This window comes from Squalius cephalus (assembly GCF_949319135.1).
Source record: "Squalius cephalus genome assembly, chromosome: 21".
Classification (NCBI taxonomy): Eukaryota; Metazoa; Chordata; class Actinopteri; order Cypriniformes; family Leuciscidae; genus Squalius; species Squalius cephalus.
The window spans coordinates 23949758-23965625 of NC_137142.1; the positions used below are offsets into that span (position 1 = coordinate 23949758).

Consider the following 15868-nt stretch of genomic DNA (forward strand, 5'->3'; position numbering starts at 1 on the left):
CCAGTCTGCAGTACGGTTTTATTTAATCATACATAGAGAAAAGTGCTCATCAAATTTTGTGTTATGAGCTATTTTCAGTTTATAAAGCAACTTCATATTTTTAGTCATGATTAACATGTCAGTGAAGATACAGGTGGATTTTTTTTTTTACATTTAAATGTAATGGCATTGAAATAAGTACAAAGTAAGGCTGTTTCCACAACATAATTTCAGAATACAAAAAAAGAGAACACCATTAGTAGTACTAGTTAGTTTATCATCTTATCTTGAAAAACACACCCATAAAGTACTACATAAAGTAAATGAGTATTCCATAGAGCCACATCTCAGTTTGAAATCTCATACAAACATTGTATTATTCAACAGAAGACTGCATTAAAGACACTTGTGAACACATGAGTCACGTATAACATATTGTATATGGTTCTTAATTGTTTTTCTTACTGCAGTAACACTGCAAATGTATTAAATTATGGATCACTCTTTTTTCTCCCTGTAATTCCCAAGTGAACAGCAGATATAGCAGATGACAAATAGTGATAATACATTATGTGTAACATGACTGCTTTACATTCAATAGAGTTATATTCAAAATATCTGTTCTTGAAAAAGGCTACAAAGATACCCACTCCTGAACCCAACACTGCTACAAATGTAATTTTAAATAACTTGCTAATGTTGTGTAAAAAAGAAGCTAACAATTTATTAAATTTAAGAGAGGCAATTATGACATGCAAAACCATTGTTTGTGTTAATATTCAAAACAAAAAACAAGCCAAAATCAAAAGTAGCCCTCAGAACAGATCTTAACTGAGGTGGGTTAGGTTAACTTCGATTATTAATATATGGCAGTGAAAATATACTGACACATCAATGACACAATCTTAAAATATGTCTAAATAAAAACTATCTTGTTCAAGTGAATTGTATGCATAAAAATGTTCAATATCACCCAGCATTTATAAGTGTCTGCAATTGCAATCTCAGAATTTGACCTTTATGTTCTTTAATAGGCATGTGGCATGAAACAAAAACTGTCCTGTAACACTACAGTTGCACGTCAGAGTTGGCTGGCATCTACCCACGGAGAATTAAAAAGAACAAAGTCTCAGGTACCACATTCGTTATTCATTTTAAGGAACAAATGAATTAACTTGAATCCTCTGTGTATGTGGCCCTGTTTTGATAATGAAATTATTTATTAAATTATATTAAATTAAGAATCCCCCATTCTTGGCAAAGAAAACAAGTAAATTATTTTCAAAGATTATGTAAAAACATCATAGGTGAAAAGACCAAACAAGTATAGTTTAAAATACTCTGTTAAATTATACAGCACATACTGTGAGGGAAACAACTGATGAATTAACATAAATTCTGTGTTACCTTTTCAGATGCCCTGCATGCAGCATTTTCTTAAAATTTGTTGATGAAAACATTATGACAACATAATGCTAATGTTGACATCACAAATGCATGAATTAACTCCCTTGCATGCTTTCACACACACACACACACACACTAAAAACACAAATAAACAAAATTAGTAAAACATAAATCACCCATTCAGCATTGAAAAGACTGCACAACAACATACGGTCTCAATCTATTAAACATCTTTTTTTGATCAGTTTGCAAGTCGGGGATCTTTAGACCATTTAAGTCATACACATTTAAGTTTACTTTAGAGTTTAAGGCATAATAGAATGCATAGACTTTTTTTTCAGGCTGTTTCTGGTTTATAAATGATACATATGCAGGCAATCTTCAACATCCGCTAATAACCTATTCATTTCAAAACAAGGTTTTAGTCATTAAAAGCATAAAAATTGTATGTTGAATAAATTCACTAAATCAAAAAAGTGAAAATGTTATATCTCTTAAATTAATGTATATCGGGCATACAAGTGCATGTATGCAAATGTATCGAGCTATAATAAAAGAATGACCTAAAATAACCAATACTCTATGTGCACACTGGATTTGGATTTGGAAAAAATGTCAAAACACCTAGTTTATGTATCATTCAGTCAAATGATGTACTGTGTGTCTTTATATTAGTTTTTGTGTCATTTGGATTGGCACCAATGTCTTGCCATAAAACCACAAATGCAGATGTAACATTAACTGCATTTAGTTCCTTCATTGACAGCTTCTGATGCACTGTCGAAGCATCTACACATTGATGGCATGTGCATGTTTCTTGCATAAGGGCTTGTCCTTCTTGGAGTAGAAAGGTTGTCCTTCCAGGTTCACGTGGCACACCTAAATGTCGAGACAGAAACGTGTCATAATTCCTTAGTGTTGAATTATTTATAAACCAAATGGGTGCTATAACAAACCTACCGCACAAACAAAGCAGGTATCATGCCATGTGTGGCCAAGAGCTTCAATAAATTTGTCTCCTGCCTCAACTGGGAAGTCACAGCCATGGCACTTTGTGCTGAAGAGTGCGATATAATCTGGTGACAGAAACAATTAGTGAAGAAAATTGTAGTGTGGGCTGTAAATTTGCATACACCAAACTTATAAATGTACACATTTGTGTTAGACATAGGCGGTGGCTCCCATACCTTTCTCACAATACGGCTCACCATCCTCCATATGGAAGAGGCTGTTTCCAAAGGGCTTTCCACAAGCCGCGCACACAAAGCAAGTGGTGTGCCAGGTCTGCCGCAGTGCATGCATCACTTCCTATTGAGCAGATGTTGAGGGGATTAACTGACAGTACCTGTGAAGAGTGTTTACAGTCATGTCTGTGCATGTTTATGCAATGTTAATAGGTTTTCGACGTACTCCCATGATCTTGGTGTTGCAGCGGGCACAGGTAGGTGCAAAGAACTCCCCATAGCAGTTCTCACAGTAAACATTATTCTGCTCCTCCACAAAGCTGACATCAGCCAGAGATGTGTGGCAATAATGGCAGTTGAACTCCTCTGGATGCCAGGAACGACCCAATGCCACCAGGAATGGTCCCCTGAGGAGTCAAACAACACTGCGGCATCAGGGCTCATGAAAAAAATTCATGAACATTGTCATTTTTTAATTAAGAAAGTACTGAACATCTCAAATTACACTCCCGTTCAAAAGGTCGGTAACATTTTAAAATATTTTTGAAAGAAGTCTCTTTTGCTCACCAAGGGTGCAATTATTTAAATAGAAATACAGTAAAAACAGTAATGTTGTGAAATATTATTACAATTTAAAATAACTGTTTTTTAATCCAATATATTTTAAAAAGTAATTTATTCTTGTGAAGACAAAGCTGCATGTTCAGCATCATTACTCCAGTCTTCAGTGTCACATGATCCTTCAGAAATCATTCTAATATGCTGATTTGCTGCTCAAGAAACATTTCAATGCTGAAAACAGTTGTGCCGCTTAATATTTTTGTGCATTTATTTGAAAAAATGTAAACAATGTAAAACACTTCACTTTTGATTTAAGTCATTCTTGCTCAATTAAAGTGTTAATTTCTTTACAAAAAAATAAATAAAAAATCTTACGGACCCAAACTTTGTACGGTAGTGTATATCTTGTGTTTAATAGCATTCTATGATGAAAAATTACGATTTAAACTTTTTTGGAATTAAACAAGGGGCAAAAAAGTGTCACCACAACTCAGGAAGTAGAAAAGCTAATATAAACATTCAATTTGGAAATGTTAAATATTAAAATGCTTATTTCTCCTTTGTTTAGATGATCATAATTTGATTTATTTAATGATTAATATTTTTATAATGGATTTTTATATTTTAAGATTGAACACCTGGGTTTGTGATAGAATAAAAAAAAACACACACACAAAACAAAATGCACTTTAAAATAAATAAATAAATAAAGTAAAATGAAAAAGAAAAGAAAAAAAGAAAAAGAAATCCAGGACAATGTTAATATGACCTTCATACAACTAAAATAAAAATGAAACTCCGGGACACAAAAGTGCCTGAAGTAGAATAAAAACACCTATATATTACAAAGGGTCTTGTGATGAATATTGCACAAGTGTAATCATACCTGATGATGTTGTTGCATGATCCACACAGAGGTGTTCTGTTGCTGGCTGCAAACCGCTCTGCTCTTTGAGCGACTCCGCGAGCCACAGGCGGGAAGGCAGCGGGGCTGAACGGAGCAGGGGAGGGGTTGAACGGAGCAGGGGAGGGGTTGAATGGAGCAGGAGCGGGAGCAGGGACGGGGTTGGGGATGTAGGCTGGTGGTGGTGGTGCCGCCTGAGGAAGAGGCTGCACTTTGATATTTGTGGTGGTGGTGGGTTTGCTAGGGTCGAATTTCTGGGCAAAGTTGTCATCAGTAACCCAAGGAGGCCTGTTGGAAGAAGCTGGAGCTGCGGCAGGAGCAGGTGGAGGTGGAGCAGGTTTGTAAGCCATTGGAGGAGCTGGTGCTAAAAGATGCCCATGAATCAGTATTGCATGCATACAGTAAACCAAAGATGGACACACACATACACTGAATACACAATCACATATGTGACCCTGGATCACAAAACCAGTCACAAGTAGCACGGGTATATTTGTGGCAATAGTCAACAATACATTGTATGGGTCAAAATTATCGATTTTTCTTTTATGCCAAAAATCATTAGGATATTAAGTAAAGATCATGTTCCATGGAGATATTTTGTACATTTCCTACCGTAAATATATAAAACATTTATTTTTGTGAGTGAATGCAGCACAATCGCGGACATAAATGGACAACTTTAAAGGCGATTTTCTCAATGTTTCGATTTTTTTTGCACCCTCAGATTCCAGATTTTCAGTTGTAATCTAATTTTTTGTTGTATCTCAGCCAAATATTGTCCTATCCTAACAAACCATATATCAATGGAAAGCTTATTTATTCAACAAATGTATAAAACTCAATTAAAACTTTTTTTTTTACCCATGTGACTGGTTTTGTGGTCCAGGGTCACATTTGTACAGTGGTTACCTGGGGCAGATGGATATGCTGTGGGCATAATGGTGGCAGTCGTGACCACTTTAGGTGGAGGTGGACCTACAGGGATCTGGATGGAGCTGTGCTGCATGGGTGATGGCTGCTGCATAGGTGGAGGCTGGGCGTAAGGACTACAGAAGGACAGACCAGAAACTCAATAACATTTCAGTTCAAATGAGAAGCTACTCCATCTTTCTGCTTTTCCTAAACAATTTAAAACCTTCACATTACACTTTCATCCAAAGCCACATGCAGTGTATTCCAGGCATTTTGCGTTCTCTGGCAATCAAACCCAGGACATTGACAATGCTCAACGGGACATATTATATTTAAATGATATATGGTAGCACTTTATTTTACAGTCCTGTTTCGCATGAACATACTATGTATGTACTTATTGTAGTAATGACACTAACTATGTACTAACCCTGAACCTACCCCTAAACCTTAACTTAACCCTTACACTACTCATTACTTTTGTGGTAAGAACACTGGAAGTACATTGAAAGTGCACATACTGTAAAATAAAGTGCAACCATTAATTATATTATTAGTATTTTGTGAAAAGCAACTACACATTTACTACCCTTAATGGCCATATTTTTCCTCAATGATATTAATTATATACAGTACATTCATTTAAACATACTATGTAGTTCTTTTGCAAATTGTAACTTTTTGACTAATAATCACGTAAAAAAAATTTAAACTACACTTTTAAACTGCACAAAAGTTTGGGGTCAGTATTTTTATTTTAATAGAAATTAATCCTTTAATTCAGCAAGGATGCATTAATTGATCAAAAATGGCAGTAATGACTTTTACAAACACTCATAAAAGAATACTATGGAAAAAAAGTATAATTTTCTCTGAATAATAAAAATATATTGTTGTCTGGAACACTGTGAGCCTGGAGACGGAAGTGTACACTGAATTTTTAAAAGCTTAACTTAAAGATGTGTTATAAAATGAATAGTGCTCATAAATGGCTGTTGAGATAGTATTCTTAACTGAAAGTGAACCCAGAAACATAATTTAATATGTCACAACTTAACAAGCAGCTAATAAGAAATGTTTCTTGAGTACCAAATCAGCATATTAGATTGATTTCTAAATCAACTAAAGACTGGATTAAACCAATTGAAAATTTAGCTTTGATGTCACAAGAATAAATTACATTTTGAAACATATCAAAATATCAATTTCTTTATCAAATTTTTAAATAATATTTCACAATATTACTGTTTCTGCTGTATTCTTTATCACATAAATGCAGCTTTAGGGAGCATAAAAGACAAAAACCGAACCCAAACTTTTGACCAATAACATACATGCCTGCAATCATTTATTTTTGTTACAAACATCACAAAAAAATTAGATTATGATGTCTTTTGCCCTAAAGTTGCAAGTTTAATCCATCATTACCCATTAAGTTGTCATAAGCTCTTCCTAAGGTTTTCCATTTGTACAGTATGTATATACAATATATTAGCTGTTTTTAAAATCTATAGTCACCTAAAAATATCCACAAATTGAAAAAGAGTAGTATAGCCTTCAGCAACTTTAGTTGTCCACAAGCTTAATTGAGTTTGGACGCACATTCAGTTCTTGGAGACTTTACAGCTAAAGACGCCAAAGATGTCTGACCACATGATTTATCACATTCACATTTGCGAGTGTCTTACCTTGTTACATCCCTTCATTACAATTTTAATGCAAAAGTTTGAGTTATTTTAACAGAGCAGCACTAACCACTCTTAAAAATAAAGGTTCTTTATTGACATTGATGGTTCCACGAAGAACCTTTAACATCCAAAGACCTTTCCATTGTACTAAAGATTCTTCGTAGTGGAAAAAGGTTCTTCAGATTATTAAAATGTTATCCACGGCAAGAAAAATGGTTCATTTTTTTGATTGAGCAAAATGTCATTGTTTTTAGCAAAATGACCAGGTTACAGAAGTCCTTTCCACTCATATACACAAAGATACATATTCAGAAATGGTTATAATGAAAGGTTAAAGAAAAATACCCCAAGCATAAGTATTTTCCTTTGAGTCAGCAGTCAAGCAGTAAGGGAGAAAAGATGTGTTATTGCACATGTTACAGGCCATACTGACACTGGGAGGGGGAAAGAACTCTTGCTGGTTGAATGCAGAGCTGGACCACATTAGTACCTGGAGATGGAGGTTTGGTACTGAGAAGTGTAACCCATAGAGGTCTGCAAGCTGAAGCTATAGTGTAACAAAGAGAAAAATGGTGGAGAGTCAAACTTATCATGCCTACATTAAACCTGAGAGGCCATGTGCACTCATATCTGTACGACTGCCAAACTGATCCAAATATTGGATGTTTTTATGTCTATATGAAGAAGAAAAAAACACAAACAGGATCAGATACTTTGGTTTTCCAAATCAAATGCATATGGACATTAATTGAATATGCAATAACCATTTAAAGAACTATGATGTATCTTTGTTTTGTCTAAAACAGTAGTACACTATGAGTACAGTACAGTACGAGTGAATATGGCAGCAAATAGACCATGAACAAATCATCTTAGATGCAGACACAGACAAAACAGAAAATAAACGTGCATTCAAAGCAAAGACACTACGTACCAACAACTACTAAAAAAAACCCCAATTTAACACAAGATTCATATATTTCAGGACTGAGTGTGACAGAGGACCTGAATATTAATAGTCTTTGTCACCTTCCGTAGTAGGAGACAAGTGAAAGATAGTCTAAATCTGAATTAACAAGACATCAGACAGATATCTTGAAAATAAGAAGTTCACTCCAGCCTGCATGCAATAAACGTAAGACTGCTGGATCAGTGTTAGCAATAGATGCATGCAAAGAGAGTGCAGCTTCTGCCATGTCTTAAAAATAAACTTACTTAAGAACAAACATGAGCATTAGTTGACATGGTACAAAGGACCATGGGACATGGGTTTCAATACCAGATATGGAAATTTACACTTAGGTCTCAAAATGACTTACTCCTTGGTATAAAAGATTAAATTAAATCTCTAGAAATAAATGTAATATTTTAATATACTAACATTTTAATATTAAATATAATAAATTGTGCTGAAAATGGGTTCTACTGTACAAGATTAAACTGGATTTCTGGACTTGACAAGGACATGTTAGAGATTTATAATCATGTCTTGCAAAAGCAAATAAAATGCTTGAGGAATGCATTAAAGCATCTAGTTTAGCAGTACAAATGTAGTACTCTTTAAAGAGGGTACATAGAAGTGCTTACAGTGATCTTAAGCTTAAAAAGGTAGTTCATGGAAGTATAGGATAGATTTTATTTGGGTCAAGTCCTGGTGTTGAACTCATAAAAGCAGAAGCTCAAAACAAGTAATCTACCTCGCAATGACAACATGGATCAAATCAAATGTGAGTTACTCGCTTCCTTAGGTTAGGGGGAAGAGTATCAGTAGTAATAAGCAGTAGCAAAGGAAGCAGCTGCAACATGAAATTGAGTTAAGACAGAGAAGATCATTATTGATTATAACATTAATATGACTGGAGGATTGGCTTTGCTTTGAATCTCCAGGATCAATTGACTTTGTCCTACAATCTCTCAAAGAAATAGGCTAAAATCTAATAGCAATAACATCTATCACATGTCTCCACTAATAGAAGTTAATTAACATTGGAATAACTTGTTAATGCTACTGTATGTACCTGCAAGTCATCAAAACAGAAATAAATAACCCCCCAAAAATATATATAAAAAAAATCAAAACTTAACATAAACATAAATATACATACACTACAAATGTTTGAGGTCGGTATAGGATTTTTTATGTTTTGGAAAAATCAAGGCTGCATTTACTTGATCAAACTACCGAGAAATATTATTACAATATTTTCTAAGAAAAATTTTAAAACTTAATGTTTTCCTGTAATGGCAAAGCTGATTTTTTTCGCAGACATTACTCCAGTCTTCAGTGTCTTCAGAAATCATTCTAAAATGTCAATCAAGAAACATTTCTTATTATTAACAGTAGTGCTGCTTAACATTTTAGACAGTGGTACTTTTTTCAGGATACTATAATGAATAGAATTTGAAATAGCGATCTTTTGTAACATTTTAAAAGTCTTTTCTGTCACTTTTGGACAATTTAAGGCATCCTTGCTGAATTAAAGTTTTTTCTTTCTTTCTTTCTAAAAAAAGAAAATTACACTGACCCCAAACTTTTGAACAGTATGCATTGCATGTATACATACCAATGTGGAATACAATAAACTAAGCAACGGTAAAGCAAGAAAGAAAATGCAACGCATGCAACTTTACCTGCTTACAGTGGTTTGCTCAGGAATCTCAGGCGCCTGATTGACTATCTGCGGCTCCGAAAGGAGCTCATTGGGCGAAGCAGCGATAGTAGGTGCACATATAGATGCAATGCTGGTGGAAACTGGAGCATGCTCAGCAGGAGTACTAGATACAAGGTTAGGTTGCAGTGGTGTCAGAAACTGATGTCAGGCTGAAGCCATCAATACAGACAGCAGCCATGCTCAGGCCGTGTATGTATTTATGCCTTAATTTGAAAGTTAAATTTTTTCATAAGAAGCTGCTTCATTCTCATGCATACAACATTTTTGAATACAATGCAAGGATGTCCATCATGGGGGGCAGGGAATGTTAATTGCTTTCTTCTCATTAGACTATTCTTATCTTTTTTTTTCATTGAAGGATGTCTCGGCAGCAGAGACAACTGTAAGTGCTATTCTAGGATGAATTAAATGAATCCAGACATTAAGGCTACAATCAATTATGTGCTCGATCAGGGACAATGAACTGCAGATGGCAGGACCTCACCATTTTAAAGTGACGTAGAGTATAAAGGTTATGTAAACCCTCTTAGTCTGTCCATAAAACACAATTAAGTGGTTAGAGAGCAGTAGATTAGTGATAAATGATACTCCCCTGTGATCCAAGCAAAGAAAAGTGCATTATTCACAAATAAACATTTCTTTAATCATTTGGCATCCCCTATACATAATCAAACAGAATAAATGAAGAAGATATATTGGTGTTGGAGCCGCCCAGGCAGGAGAGAGAAGAAAAGAGGCAAGCATCTAGCAGCAGCAGGCCTGGTGGTGGACCGATGATGACTGACCCCCTTCACACACTCCGCAAACATCCTTTCTGACCATCTCTCTATTACTCATGCAGTTTATGTTGAAACTGCCCACCGGGAGGGGCGGAGGGAAAAGATGAAATAAAGAGAGCATTTAAAGCTGAAGTGCGTTTTATTTTATTTTATTTCATTTCATTTTATTCCATCTTAATATGTACCTATAAGTAAGTCATTCCTGATGATCGACACTGCATTTACTTGAGCATCCCGAGCAGGCAAAGCAGCAAAATTGGCTTAACCAACACAATCTCATGAGAAAACTATTTATTGAAGTGGTGATTTTGTAAGAGCTCATGCGATGTGATTCGTACAGAAATGTACATTTTTTAAATAAAAACTCAAGCCTGAAGATCCACCCCTAAACCTAACCGGTTTAGGAGCATAAGCAGATCATACTAAAATATGTACAAAAACATAAAATAGTCATGAAATGCTATGAGTGTGTTAGCGGTGTGCGTTAATTGTGGGACCATTCTGGAAAGCCATTTAAAAGCAATTGTAACACTGACAATTCTAATTTGAGAATTTAATAAAATTCAGAAATAACACACTTCAGCTTTAATATCATTATGGTGATTGAACAGAGAGAGAGGTCTGTAAATGTTGGTTGCAGACATTTATGAAGCCTTCATGAAGATTTAAACACTTTCTGTGGTGAACGTGTGCGTATTGAGTCCCTTTCTGTTATTTTGAGGTGTACATTGTGAGAAAAACATGTATGTGTGTGAATTTGAGGGGCTTTGGGGAAGGTGTGCTGTGGCAGAAAGCAAACACAGATTAGCATTTATAGCAAGCTGTGAGAGACTGAAATTAGAGAAATGATTTGAAAAAATCTGAAGTGTATAAACAAAAAAGTATAACTCGGGAAATGATGATTACATTACTCTTTCTGCCTAATCTCTCTCTCTCTCCCTCTCTCTCTCACACACGCACACACACACACACACACACAAACATTTATAGGTCATAATGTCCTAACACTGTATTCCTCAACTGGCTATGCTGTCAAACTGAGACTTTTTAGTTATATTAGCAAAATCTTGAATCTCAGCAAATATTCAGAGCTCAATGAAATACAGATCACAGAAGCAGACAATGCCTTCAGATTGAGGGGTTGCAATTGAAACATGTACTAAACTACTTGCAAACAAGTAAATGGCTAATTCATGGAACAGGACCGGAGAGCAAAGAGAGTCAAGACAGGCAGAGGGTAATTCGACAAGATACTGCAGTGCCATCTTCTGGCATTTTACGCTTGACACATAGTTTGGACATAGGGAAAGAGTGTTCTCATCCTAAGAGCAGGTTAGTGCAACACAGTCTCATGAAAAGCAGCCTAACATGTATACTATCACTGTTCTTCTCTTTACATTCACACATGCAAATTAGCATGAACAAAATTGGCATAGTAGGGGGTTGCGAAGATAGACTGAATGAATACTGAATGAAATATGACGTTCATGCAATAATAACATCCACACATGGAGGAACTGTAATGCTTTGGATGTTGGATATAGGTTCAATTTATCCAACCCATGCAGTATTAAGTATCTGTTTCCAATTGTATAACTGTTTTGAGGAAAATATTACGTTTTGTTGTTAAAGAAATCTATTAACACAAAATACAGAAAATGACTGAGAGTCGAGTTATTGAAAAGACTTATCTTGGGTTTTTGAAAGCTTTAAATAAATGACAATTTAGCTGCATTCATCTACTTACAATCATTCATGACAGGAAACAACCATTATGAGATTGGTTAAAAACACCAAACCAGTCCTTCGGGATTCAGGGGGGGATTTCTAACAAGAGAATATCTCTAAATGAATAAATTAGTAAAACAGGTTGTTAAATACTAATGAAGTAAAGCACACTGAATGACTGCAACACACAACATAAGAAGATACAGACTAGTACAGCAGAACAACAACAAACATACAATTCCAGATTCATACAAAGCTGCTTGGACCATAAATGGCACTACAGACAAGATATTAGCATGACGGAAAAGAAAAATTTGTCACAAAACATCAAAATCATTGTTTCTTGACAAATTGGAAAACATGGTGGCACTCTGCTGACTTGACATTTCAATATTTAAAAACTACAATAATAATGAGAATAATAGTCTGTCTAAATTATTTAACATATTTATTGATAAAAGTGTGTGAAACATTTCCAATTATAGTGTTGTTATTGTAAAACCTTTCAAATTCGCTTTAATTATTTGAAATAAAGCTATAGTATATAAATTATTATATTATTATTATATTAATCTAATAATAGATAAAAAAAACATCTACATTACTCCAGATACATTTGAAAACGGTGTTTTCGTTTCAAAACGCTCCCCCATCCACACTCGTGTTTAAGCGTTTTCCAAAAGTTGCTCATCCGCACTAAAACGTCTGAAAATGCTAAAATCACCTTACTCCGTATGCGTAAAACATAATAAAAGCTCATGAGATGATACAGAGAGAACAGATGTAATAAATTTATCACGCTATTCTTCTGGCACGATCATTTTATCAGTAAAATATCCCACCACTCACTGTTGCGTCTAGGGCGCACTCAAAATTGTATAGTCTAAAACGCAACTGTCATGTTTTGCCACAGGAAAGCAATTGCGGTCTATTTTTGCAGTAATGTAATATGAAGATTCTACAAAGGAACATTTCTCTTTAGCACCACTATGAAAGTAAGTAGCACGGCACAACAATGCCAGTATAACCATAGATATCTATGGTTACAACAAATAAAACTATACCGTTATCGTCTCTGTGTAAACTACAAAAATGCGAATTTGTGAAAACGGTGACGTCATGCGCATGCGTATTACGTGTTCAGATTGTTTTGACAACATTGTCTTCCGTACGCGAAAAACCCAAAGGAAAAACTTTTACGTTTTTAGTACATCGCTGTCATGTAAACATACCCTCAGTGTGGACAAGGTCTTAGAAAAACTGCAGAAATGTTGCCATGGCAACTAACTGAAATAAAATAGGTTTAAGTTGAAGTATTAAAATGACTAAACTAAAACTGAAATAAAAAATATTAAAGCTGATTGGAAAACAAAAACAAAATGACTACAACTTAAACTAAAATTAAAACTGAAAATATAAAAATAAAATTCCAAAATATTACTACATACCATAATAGAAAGTAAACAATACTAAAACAACACTGCAATTAACCAAATACTAATAAAGTGGCAAACTTGATGAGACATATTAAAGACAAAACTATTGCCAGAATGAGCAAAACAAACATACAACTTAACGAACAGCAGGCAACAGCACTGCAGTGATGTGTATTGAAATAAGCGAAAGTGCTTATCTGTTTTTGTTTCAGTCAAGTTGAGGAGAGTCTGATGAAATATTGGAGACAGAAAATATGGGGAAAATGACAGCACAACATACAAAAGAGCTGACTGATGCAACATATGTCTGTGCAACCTAGCATGACATGTTCATCTGTACATGAAGGCAGAGATCTGAATAAATAAGAAAAGGATGAAGAGTGGGGTAGGGGCCAGCCACCCAGGGCCACAAGCACTCCAGTGCAGTCACACAGTCTTCCCAGCATGCACTGCATGCAAGTGGGAGGCTCAGAAGTGAAGTAATCCAGTAGTGAGATGATATGAGAGAAGGGCATGGTTAGCAGAAACATTTTTCTATTCTTAAAACAATTTAGCGCAAACCAGCTCACAGCAGAGATAACACCATTTCCCTATGTGACAACCAGACAGGCAGAATTACCTGGAGGAAAAGTCCTGGTTTATTGACTCTCTCTACTCACAGACATTGACTTCCATCCTGCTCAACCGCTTGAAGTTCTGATGGCTTCATGTGCCTTCGCTCATCTTCCAGACACAGAGCTCGTCCCTTTAGCCACCACTGATCTAGCTAAAGATTATTACACTTCCTACAGAAATAACCTTACACAGACATACCATAAAGCCTTACTAACAGCCTCATTTTCTCGATAAAGCGAAACCACTGGATTCTAAAATAGTGATCTGTCAGATTTACAACATTGACTAGATTGACATCTTTATCACCCAAAACCCCTAGGTAGTCTAATATTTCACCACAGGCTTAAGTAAGAAATGTCTGACAAGTTTCAGAACATCAACGAAATAAAAAAAAAAAAGAAATAGGATAATACTGTTGGTGATTCGAAGTTTGGTCTAAAGCTAAAGCTTTTGCTGTCTGTCAGAAGATAAGATAAGAAATGACATCTTAAAATAAAACTGACTGCATGTGAAAAATATTACATAATCACTGAAATACTATCCAAGTATCAAAGGGTTAGATTCTTAGATCTACATAGAAAAAGATAACATGACAAATTGTCTAATCCAGTGGTTTTTAACCGTTTTTACTCAAAGGCTCCCCATTGTCTAACATTATATTCGAAGGCCCCTCATATTATACCTCTAATTATGACAACACTGCTTGCTTTCAAAGCTAGCTTTTTTATTTAATTTTTTGTAATTTTGTGATTCCAGAAAATTCAAGGTTTTGATTCTGAATGTTGTTCAATAAAACAATATTTATTGAAGGTAATAATACATAATTTCAGTTTACATTTAGTTTTTTTTAGATAGATAGATGGATTTAAATCTCTTGTATCCATGTGTACTCTCATACCCAGATAAAATCCCATTTCCAAAAAGCCTTTCCACATGATTAGTTCATAACATTTCTTTTATTTGATGGATTTGAAGGACTTTTGTACAGATGCATTGATGTTCTCAACAACCATCAATATGTAATCAAACAATCCGATACAAGTGAGAGAAGTTAAATAGTGGCAACAATCTCTCGAAAATTCCTAAATCTTTCCTATAGAGTGAACAAATAGCTTGAAAGTGATGAGCCAAACAACATAACTGACTTTCAACTTCATCTTTTCTGCTTTCATCTCACATGCTTTGACTTTCCTCTTACTCAAACACTGCAGTCGGTCTATGCCACCTGTCTAACTCTCTCTATCTTACAGTGTTTTACTGAGGCACATTAAGTATTTGTGCCGACAGGCCATGGTGCCAGTTTTTCAGTTTAGCGAAACGAGGGCCTTTGGCTTCAGATTCAAACATTTCCCTGTGACATCAAGACATATATACAGGAAAAAAAAGAGGAAGGAAAGGGAGAAAAGAGAGGGTGGAAAAATGGGTTAGGGAATATGGCCTTTACTCCCCTGCCCAATATTTGTGGCTGCTTAAGGTGTTGTAAAATTTACATGTACCCTCTAAATGTTTTGCATTCAGCCAAATACTAGAGGTCACATTTTGCATTGTATTGTGTCAGAAGTGTAATGACATTGTGAAATAAATGAGAGCTAAAGATATGAAGAATGAAGCTTGATGTAAATACAACAGACCAGAGGTGTAAAGTATTTGAGTAATTGACTGTACTTCATTACTAAACTATTATTATTTGGATATTTGTACTTTTCTGCTAAAACTAAATACTTTAATCATAAAATTAAACATTTTAGAATTTGATTTTAAAAAGATCTTCACGATTCAAAATACATATCATAAGTATGTGTGCAATTGCAAAAATCATAATTGTAATTGCAAACAGGATTCCCAAACACTCCAATTGCCCTTCCTATTTTAATTGAATTACTTAATTAAAATGTTTTTCAAGTTTATTCTTCAATTTCTTCAATATCTAGTAAAAAAAAAGTTTGAAAAAAACTTTTTGAGGTGAAAAAAAAACTTTTTGAGGTGGATTAATTTTCTAG

General features: G+C 34.9%; 1 protein-coding gene across 7 annotated transcripts in view; it reads right to left on the reverse strand.

Annotated features, from left to right (window-relative positions):
* ldb3a (LIM domain binding 3a) overlaps nucleotides 1–15868 on the reverse strand; it is a 43789-nt gene continuing 27921 nt past the window's right edge. For 6 of the 7 annotated variants that reach the window (XM_079854749.1, XM_079854750.1, XM_079854752.1 and 3 more), the window contains 7 exons: nucleotides 7129–7185; nucleotides 4948–5084; nucleotides 4018–4399; nucleotides 2797–2977; nucleotides 2574–2694; nucleotides 2347–2462; nucleotides 2–2265 (listed from right to left, as the gene is read on the reverse strand). In XM_079854749.1, coding sequence (XP_079710875.1) covers nucleotides 2176–2265; nucleotides 2347–2462; nucleotides 2574–2694; nucleotides 2797–2977; nucleotides 4018–4399; nucleotides 4948–5084; nucleotides 7129–7185 — 1084 coding nt within the window. In that variant the 3' untranslated portion in view covers nucleotides 2–2175. Of the gene's footprint in view, nucleotides 2266–2346; nucleotides 2463–2573; nucleotides 2695–2796; nucleotides 2978–4017; nucleotides 4400–4947; nucleotides 5085–7128; nucleotides 7186–9269; nucleotides 9414–15868 lie in introns of all 7 variants that reach the window. The other variant, XM_079854753.1, reaches the window with a different exon arrangement.